Source organism: Dreissena polymorpha, chromosome 1 (assembly GCF_020536995.1).
Source record: "Dreissena polymorpha isolate Duluth1 chromosome 1, UMN_Dpol_1.0, whole genome shotgun sequence".
In the NCBI taxonomy this organism is placed as follows: domain Eukaryota; kingdom Metazoa; phylum Mollusca; class Bivalvia; order Myida; family Dreissenidae; genus Dreissena; species Dreissena polymorpha.
In genome coordinates, this window is record NC_068355.1 from 9,258,307 (window position 1) to 9,268,785 (window position 10,479).

Consider the following 10,479-nt stretch of genomic DNA (forward strand, 5'->3'; position numbering starts at 1 on the left):
GAACAAGGAAGATAGTGTACTTAAAAAAGTATGTAAAATATGTTATATATGTTAATAGTGTCCAATGCAAATAAAAAATAGCTATCACTAGTTGTTTCGTGCTACTATCGACATTATTGTCTTTTTCCATTTCAGTCCAATATATTGATTGTCATCCATGTAATCATTTGTGTTATTGAATTTGTTATACGTATTATTTTCATCTCAAGTTCAGTCCTCGTAAACACCATCCTCGTCGCTATTATCTTCATCATCATCTATATCATCTTCATCACCATCGTTACTTTAATCATCTTCATCACTATCGTCATCTTTATTATATTCATCCTTATCCTCATCTCTATCATATTCATCCTCATCATCATCTCTATCATCTTCATCACTATCGAAATCTCTATCATCTTCATCACCATCGTCACCTCTTTCATCTTCATCATCATCCGCATCTCTGTCATCTACATCACTATCATCGTCATCGCTATCATCTTCATCACCATCGCCATCTCTATCATCTACATCACCATTATTATTTATACATCTTCATCCTCATCCTCATCTTTATCGTCTTCATCACCATTTTCATCTCTATCAGCTTCATCACCATCGTCATCTCTATCACCTTCATCACCATCGTCATCTCTATCATCCACATCACCATCCATATTAATATCATCTTCATCCTCATCCTCATCGCTATCATCTTCATCCGCATCCTCACCTCTGCCATCTACAGCACCATTGTAATCTCTATCAACTTCATCACCATCTTCATCTTTATTATCTTCATCCTCATCTGTATAATCTGCATAACCATCATACTCTCTTTCATCTTCAGTACAATCGTTATCTTTATCAACCCATCCTTATCCTCATCTCTATCCTCTTCATAACCATTTTCTTCTCTATCATTTTCATCAGCATACTCATCTCTATCATCTACAGCACCATCGTCATCTCTATAATCTTCATCATCATCCTGATCTCTATCATCTTCATCACCATCGTAATCTATATCGTCTTCATCACTATCGTAATTTTCATCATCTTCTTTATCATTGTAATATATATAAAGTTCAACAATAGCGTCCTGTATATCCTCGTCATACAACAAATGAACTATCAACATTGTCATCGTCACCTCTATCATCACCATCATGATGGTCATCTCTATCGACACCGTCATCATCGAACATTTGCGCTCGTCTTCTTTATTTATGAAAACTGTATAACGCCGTCACTATGTGGTTATTCGAAATGACATCATAGACGGTTCATACGGTTATGACGACATAACGTAAGGATATAATCAAAATAAACTTTGGGTAATATTTGTGATTTATAATATGCAATATTTATTTTTTAAAGTGCAAATTTATCAAAGAAGCTCGTGTTAAAAGAAAAAAATTCTTAGTGATACTTTTCAATAAACTTCAGTAAAGCTTTGATTGAACCTACCGTGATCTTACCATAGATGGTATTTATCTGTATTTGTATTTTTAATGACTTTAATTTATTATGTTTATTGCTATGCATTGTTACGGCTCAGAGCAAAATGTGTGTGTTTTAGGATGAAGACGATGTACATTTGTATAAGTCTGAATAAATTGTCGTCTGCCTGTCTGTCTGTCTGTCTGTCTGTCTGCCTGCCTGCCTGCCTGCCTGCCTGCCTGCCCGCCCGCCCGCCCGCCCGCCCGTCCGTCCGTCTGTCCGTCCGTCGGTCTGATTAATCGAAACACACAGTGGAAACTTTACGCGATAGCTGACTCTGTGTTTACACAATGTAATGGAAATATTAATATGTCTGCTTTAAAATACTTTCGTTTAAAGATCAAAATGTACAAGGATGCAATTTCGGAAAATGCAGGAACTGTTAGAAATTGAAATGACTGATTAATTGCTTGTTTAATCCCGCTACCGATAGTTGCTTAATTAAACAAATAGAAGTCGATTATTTGTAGAAATACAGAATGAGTTTTGACCACTCGTAAGGTATTTCATTTTATGATCTATTTTTTCGTATTTTTATCACAGGCATTTAATTAATGGCACTTGTACAATCACAATTAAAAAACCTTGAATAAGTAGGATTAAGAACAATATTCTCCGAGTATCAAACACATACTTATAACAGCACAATGCTCAAGTCTTTTGATGGTTCAATCAATCTTCGAACAAACTTGTTTTTATTTTGAGACAACACGTGCTGATTATTTGCCGATTGAAAACCAGTAATCGCAATCAATTTGCATAGAAGGTCATTGCCATCATTGGCTCACCTAGAGAACCATTACAGAAGTCCTTAAACTATTTGCATGCGGGACACATATCGGAAGAAAAGCGTTGTTAAGCAAACTTATTGTGTAGTCCCCATATGCCTTATTGCTTGCTAAAACATGGTTTCCCTACGGGACACCCTTCATTGGAAGCAATAATAAAGCATCTTTATCAAGTTATCTGGTTGTAAGAGCATTCTGACTGAACGTTTACTGTTATTATGTTGCAGGTTCCTAATTGCTAAGCATGCATAACTATGCCAAGTTTAAATGTATACATTATAGTTTAGTGTTCAGAATATTAGTTTGTATTCTGAACGGACTATGGCAATATAAACAAGCATGCCAGATTGTTGGTCACCTTATGCACATTCACATTTCAACATACGCCGTCTAAGTCCGTCCTCTTGTTTTGTATGCGCTAAACAAATAGATTATAAAAAGTTGCTACAATCGAATGCAAAATAGTATATATATATATACCATATCGGACTTTATATTGTGTTATTTATTTTTATTTCTATTGTCATTTATCTGCATAAAAATGTTCGGTATAATATAAGCAATAGAAAACCTCACTTCAGGCCCAATGGCAGAATAGTGACCAGCCAGGCAGCCCCTTATAGTATATGGACCTCAGCCTTCGGCCTTCGGTCCATATACTATTTGAGGCTGCCTGGCTGGTCACTATTCTGCCTCAGCCTTCGGCCTTCGGTCCATATACTATTTGGGGCTGCCTGGCTGGTCACTATTCTGCCATAGGGCCCTCAGTGAGGTTTACTATTTCTTAATTAATAACCACAATCATTTCAAATGTAGACAGTAGATTTATATCTAGTAATGCTGTAAGTTGAAATCAAATCCAAAAATAAATAAGCCATCCAACAATAACGTATTACTAGTTATATTTTACTCCATTCGCTCAAATATTTAATATTATTTATGTGGTCATACGCGGGACTGAAAAATAAAACGCAACCACATTTTGACGGTTCAGAACAATATTTAGACAACCGCTGAATGTTCTTTTTGTAGTCCGAGGCTGGCCCTGCATCAGATGGAAACATACTTCCTGTATAACTTATGTAGATTAAGATTGGATATTTTACATGTTTTAAAAAGTGATGGCAAAGATGACACATCTTTCATGTCCAAAATCAGTGCATGTCTTGCGGTTGCATAAACGCGGAATTAAATTGTGATGTACAGCTCTAAACAGTAAAAACAGACATCTAGCACGTACACATTAAAATTTTGCATTAAGATAAAATACATGTGCATGTGATAATGCATTGCATACATACGATTATGTATACATACCCTTTCTCTTTAAAAATAAAAAAACACGATCAGTATATTCTGAAAAGACAACAAGTTTTCAAGGCGGTTCAACATTAAAGCCAACAGGGAAATGCTTGATAGTATCTCACTAATTGCTTTCGATCAATAACTCTTTCCGAGATTTATAGAATTTGTTGTTTCATGTAATTGCCTATCCTATTGAGATAATACAATCGGTTGCTATGTTTTTCGCTCATTTAAATGAGGTATTTTCTCTTGGTTTCGTTCGCTAAGATCAAAACCAATCTCTCACGTTTTCGTTGTATTGTTTACATGGCGTGGTGCAATTTGGTATGGACAAAATTCAACGTGGCCGTAACGTTTCATCACAAATGGGGAAATGCGTATTTCAAAGTCATGAGTTCTGATTTTAAAAATCTCTAAATTTAAGAATAACAGAACGTTGTTGAATGTATTGGCACACGTGTGGAACAGTGAATATATAACAACGAGGTCTTTACGTACTCAGAGATAAAAATAACAATAACTATTTGTTTCTGTGTTCTTCGCTAAGTTTTAAGTACGATACATTCGTATTACTTTAGTTACAATAACATTTTGTTGTTCTGCGTACTACGTTCTTTTTTCCACTATACTTTGTGTTACATGCTGGTGCAATTGTGATTATCGTATACGTTTTAAGCTTCAATAATACAAAGGATGGTACAGTTTTGTTAAAAAACAAATCGGATTTCAGTATCTTGCCCAGAAGCCTAACATTTATCTTATTCTTTTCGCTGAAACAATATTCTAATATTCTGTTGAAAAATGAGAATTTTAATGGCTACAATCTTTTAATACCATCATTACACATACAGCTAACATTGGCTATGGTCGTGTCATTAATTATATACTAGTGCTCGTGTCAAGAGTATACAGGAGAGCTCAGTAATACATTCACCACCAACTGAACACAGACATTAAGGTCAATACACCGTTATGCGAAGGAGATTCGTATACTTCTTAGACAACTCGCATAGAAGTCACGATAATTATACTAGATGGATGAAAAAGAGACATACTATTGAAAATTAATTCATTTATTTTTATAATAATCGGAACAGTTTAGGCACATAAAAGCCTACAATGCTTTACATTGACCGTTCACATGCAAAGATCCTATATTTAATCCGTTTTATTGTGTAATGCTTTGATGTACGTTTTTGTCCTATATTGTATTTTGTTCCATATAGGGTCACTTAAATAACAGAATGGTGGATGTTTACAAATATTTCACTCTTGAGAATGTTTTTGGAGACATCTTATGTGTACTGAAAACTTTAACGGTCATTTGCAACGGCATTACTTTGTTGTTTTCGATGCCTTAAACTTGCACACGAGAACGGGACAGTGGGCGTGGTGCACGCAGTAGTCGCTGACACTGCCCAGGAATGTTCGGCGTACTTTTCCCATGCCCCGAGACCCCAGGATGAGCAAGATTGCGCCCTCCTCTCTGGCCCCTTCAACAATGGCCTCCTCTGGTTTTCCACATTGCTGTTTCACGTGGCCACACATCTTTAAAAAAATAAATCCTTATAAGTTATCATCACAGTAATGTTTCATTTCGAGATATGTTTGGTTTCTATTTTAACGTATTACCTGTTCATCCACACATGTTCCACATATCAAAACTCATTGAAGATATGTTTATGTACGTTTGAATATTTAACTATTCCTTTATTGTTCAATTATTTGTTGCTTCTTCTAACACGACATAAATAAAAATGACAATAATATGCAGGTCTCTTACACGACGAACAATCTTTCCATCGTTTCTATCCACATTTAATTGATAACTTTGTTTTTATCCACATCGAAGGTGTTTGTTTTATTTTCTTCAAAAATACTAGGGCAACTAATAGGTGTACTCTTAATTAAAACTTGAACAACAATAATATAAAGACCAATGAATTAATTACGCAAATAGGTATATGGTATGTAGATCTAGATCTGTATTGCTTTATACATATGGTCTACTAGCATATGCCAATAGTTTGTGATATTGTAAACCCTATGCAATCAATTCATATGTATGTCTTTGACCAACTTGTTTATCCTTCATCTTGTTCGAGAACTTCTGCACGAGGTCAGTAGTACGCTCTTCCGTGTCCTTCAGCATCTCTGAGATAATGTTGGGGTCTGTGAGAAGAGAGGCTGTAAAAGTGCGTAAAACACTTGTACAAGAGTTCATATACATAATATTGCTAAACTGAAGTTGAATTTAGATTATGCTGAAAGGTGATGTATAATGTATATTGAAAAGGTACTATTAAACGTCCTCTTGTGAATCGTAACCATATGCTTATTATTTAGACGAAATTTAATTAACCATAAAAGACAAAATAAACTTTTACTGTAGTTGTCACTATGTCACAAAGTATTTTGTTTATTTACGCTATCTTATATGATGAAACATAAAGACAAGTTTTAATACTAAAACTCATATGTCATCGCAACAAATGCGAAACACTTTTCTAAACAAACGAATCACTGGTTTCTCTTCAATATAATACAACTAATGTTAACTCAAAATACCGGTGTTCAACCCTGAAACATCCTTCACTGGGATAACATGTTTTGACTGTGTAATGTATATTCAATTACACGTGTTTTTGCTTTGTAATTTACAGTTAATGGCAAACGTAGACATGTACAGCTAAAAAATCACGCCATTTTATAACATGACCTAGTTTTTTGTCTTACAATTGAAGATGGTCCCGTAGATTTGCTATGTTAACTTCAATTAGAATTTCACGCCATAAGCGAACGTGAAACAACAATCATAGCAGTTAAAAGAGCAAGCTCGAGATGTTACATATACGTTTACAACACGTTTACAACAATTAAAGAGCAATCAATCCTTACCTGGTCCAACTATGCATTAATACAGAACGAGATCATCGTTACAATTAGAAGACTGGATACCTTTCGTGAGAGGATATGCTGTGAAACCATTACACTTAATATGTGTATATCTAGTCAATGGGGGCAGTTTATATTCGTTTATTTGCGATGTGATGTCTTAAACTATACATGTTAATATACGTTTGGGAAACTAGATGTAAAGACGCGTTATACGTACATGCGGACAAGATATTGCTGTATTCCGGAACATGAAGCAACACAATCCTGTCGCCTTGGCGGTGGATGTTGTCAACGTAAACTGAAAGCAAGACAACATGACTTTAAGTCAAATAGTTAAAATAACGATGTAAACAAATGCATCGTCAATATATACAATTTTAAAAATAACTGAATGAATTAAAATGAATATACTTATAAAGTATGCTTTTAATAAAAATATAACAACACCAATTATAATTGTTCAAGAATGATATCATAATACGATGCCAAATATGGACCATGCTCTGTGAAAAAGTGGTTTAATGCATGTACGTACAGTTTCGTCCCAGATCCAGATTAGCCTGTGCAGTCTGCAGAATCTGGAACGAAACCTTACGCACATTTATTAAACCTCCTTTTCACAGAGACGGTCCATATTAATCCATCAGTCCAGCCACTAACTAATTTTTTTTTCGTTAACAACGTTTGCAATTGGGATTGGATTATCAATACTTAAATTGTAATATAAATACAATATATTAAACGCAGTTGTAACAATTACAACAATTCCATAAAGTAGCATCCATCTTATGAAGTAGCTACGCGTATACAAAGGAATATAATAATGTACTTAACGCATACATTAGCTCCCAATTAACTTATTTTGATGTAAACCGTTTAAAGCGCATGCGCAGAAAACGAATGTCTGCGTCTGCTACCTATCAGAATGCTTTTGCAGAGTTTAAATGAGTGCATTAAAACAATTGATCTTAAAATACTACTTTTTTGTAACTATATTAAATTTAAGTTATTGATAAGCAAACTTTACTTTTACTTCGTATTAAACTATTAGCCTAGACAGTTCGTACGAGATTTAATTTGTGCACTATGCAAACATGATCGCATGCTAAATTCTGAAGTAATTAGGCAAAATTCTGGCGATTTTCTGATAAACAAGGTCGGTTGTGTACAGGTCCAAAAGACATTTCCCTGGCTATATGACATATTTTATGATTGAAGATAACACTGATTAATTATCTGATTTCGCCAAGATCAAGCATATTTTTCAATGTGCAATAATATAAATAGTTAAGGACAACGCTATTTACTTCATTAAAACATAGAATGATTTCTACTTATCATTGAGTATGTTTATTTTGTCTAATACCGCGTATTTTTTAATTGAAGAACAAAATGAATATATTGAATATATCATATGAAATAAGGGAAATCCAGTTAAGTAACTTTGCTTCACTCTAAGTTTTCTGTCTGAAACACGTTGCTGTCGCATAAGCTAAGAGAAAACAAAAACAAAAATACGTCTACAACTCATTAAAAGATGTACTATATTCGTTAATAACTTATTGATTCGATATTTATAATATTGGCGTCGGACTTACAGTCAAAGGCATATTCCGAGTGGTCACTATCGTCTACTGCTATAGCAATCGTTCTGCTGTCCGCAGCCATTCCGTAACGAAGGTTATCCAGACTTTTTATATTTGTAAGTACATATAGTATAACACTCGAAACAATAATCACACAAACATTTTTATAAGCACATCAGATTTGCAAAATTTATTTCGTGACTACAGAATACTTCTCGGTTTCAGATTGACATTGCCGTGTGTTGGAGCGTGTAATGCTTAATCGTTATTCGGATGAGTGTCTTAATACATGCTATTCACCTTCCTTTAAGGTTTGAATGTGCGCAAAGGTCAGCTGAGCTCTGCATGATATATGATCGTCTGCTCATTTAACCATCGCTACAACATTCCAGGCCTGGCACCTGTATTCCCAATAGCCCGATAAACCGCGTGGATCATCAGCCAATAAACCGATGTTCGAGAAAAGGCATGCCTGGAAATATTGGAATGTTTCATTCGTGTGGTCTGCATGTGGTGATCAGACACTTACTTGTAGGATCGCGTACTGCTATCGGATTCTCACGAATTTCCAAATGTGTATGAATATGGTGTATATTGATATAAATACCAGACGACATCTCGTAAAACCTTGGTAAATATATGTAAATATTACGCCATATGAAAGGAAAAACAGGACCAAGATGATCGGTAACGTGAAATGTTTTGCCAGGCCTTTTTTTTGCACGGTTTCAAACACAGATTTCAACCGTACAATGTTTCATACCGAACACTACACTAGGGAAGAAAATGGGTTTGAAGTTATTTTGATATATGTCTTAATATAGTGTTACCTCCCGGGTTAAGCCAGTTTTGACCATAGGGGAATGTTTTTAACAATTTTTGAAAGGATAACAATACAACGCTACTTACCTAGTATGAAACCTCTGGGAATCGTTGCTAATTTTTTTTTTATATTAAGTAATGGAACTATCTATGTAAATCTTGATTGACCTTGTGACCTCCATAAGGTGGGCCATTTTGTAAGCTTTATTTATTAACGCTTTCAAAAGACTTATTTAGAATGCTAATTACCACATAAAACACATGGGGACCTTGTGGTTCATGAGAAGTAATTTACTGTATGTTATTATTAATAATCATTATGTTATAGAAAGTATTAATTGAATAAGGGGCATTTCTTTAGGCATGTTTAATGCAATAATATATAACATCGCACATGCACAGCATAATATCATAAGATAAATGGGACGAGCTCTGTGAAAGGGTGTTTAACGAATGTGCGGAAAGTGTCGTCCTAAATTAGCGTGTGCAGTCCGCACATTCTAACCAGGGGCGACACTTTTCGCCTAAACTTTATTTTTGCTAAGAAGATACATTCTTAAAACGAAAAAAAATCATACAAGCGGAAAATGTCGTCCCTGATAAGCCTGTGTGGACTGCAAAGGCGTATCTGGGACGACACTTTACGCACATGCATTAAACCTCTTGTTAATAGAGTACGGTCCAAATACATTTGCATATTGAATCTTGTTCGTCAAAATGTGAAGAGAAATGCAGTCAGTAAAATGTGTGTTTACGGACAGACGTACGGACCGACGGACGTTCATGAGTGGTATTAAAATACGTGACAATAGAATTGTAAATACAGTTTTTACGCAACAAGACGAAATTGAATGCGTTTAATATGATTACAAAATTCCTTTCTTTCGCAGTACAATACAACGTATCGATGTGAATACAAAACGTAAAGATAAAATAAATAGCGTGTTGAAAAGCAACATGTGTGCAATAGCACATTCATGTTTGATGTACAATATGTAAGCTCCATAAGTCATCACAGTGCAGACATTTGTTTACAGGCTATCTAGTTAGTAATGGAGCGAACCTAAAATATATTTTATAAATTGAGTGCTACATTTTCCACATTCTTGTCTGAGGGTAGTTTATTTCTGCAGTATTCTAGCAAAGCACTTTTAGTGTACGCAACATTCCCGTCTACCAAAGTATCACGTTTACATTCCGCATGTAATGATGTGCATGCTTTTTTGAAAACATGTGTTGACACTGATACACACTTGGAAAATTAATGTAAAACAGTTGTGTCATGAACAACATTTATATATGTGTCGACTAATTGAAGGAACGCAGTGCCATTGAATGTAGTTTAAGATGTATATAAAAGCAATTAACATAAGAACAGAACAGAACAGACAGTTTATTAAGACTTATACATAAGTACATCGTCTTTAATGCATATAATTATAAGTAGGTAACCAAATCAATATAATTATGCATATATGTTAGAAAGTTTAATTAAATTTAAGAACTAAATTCAATGAAATGACATTTCTTAACAAAATAAGAACAGAGAACAATAACGATTTTGACAAGGAGAAACATAATAATTTTTAAGG

General features: G+C 34.6%; 2 protein-coding genes across 2 annotated transcripts; both read right to left on the reverse strand.

Moving 5' to 3' along the window:
• Positions 1–530: 530 nt before the first annotated feature.
• Positions 531–1,183, reverse strand: LOC127864927 (prostatic spermine-binding protein-like). The gene is made up of 2 exons (XM_052404816.1): positions 892–1,183; positions 531–802 (listed from the first exon to the last, which is right to left on the reverse strand). The coding sequence occupies exons 1-2, from the start codon at positions 1,181–1,183 to the stop codon at positions 531–533; spliced, it is 564 nt and encodes a 187-aa protein (XP_052260776.1).
• Positions 1,184–4,638: 3,455 nt separating this feature from the next.
• On the reverse strand, positions 4,639–8,479 carry LOC127870788 (uncharacterized). The gene is made up of 4 exons (XM_052413271.1): positions 8,078–8,479; positions 6,697–6,777; positions 5,662–5,768; positions 4,639–5,129 (listed from the first exon to the last, which is right to left on the reverse strand). The coding sequence occupies exons 1-4, from the start codon at positions 8,145–8,147 to the stop codon at positions 4,917–4,919; spliced, it is 471 nt and encodes a 156-aa protein (XP_052269231.1). The 5' UTR covers positions 8,148–8,479; the 3' UTR covers positions 4,639–4,916.
• Between the last annotated feature and the right edge of the window lie 2,000 nt (positions 8,480–10,479).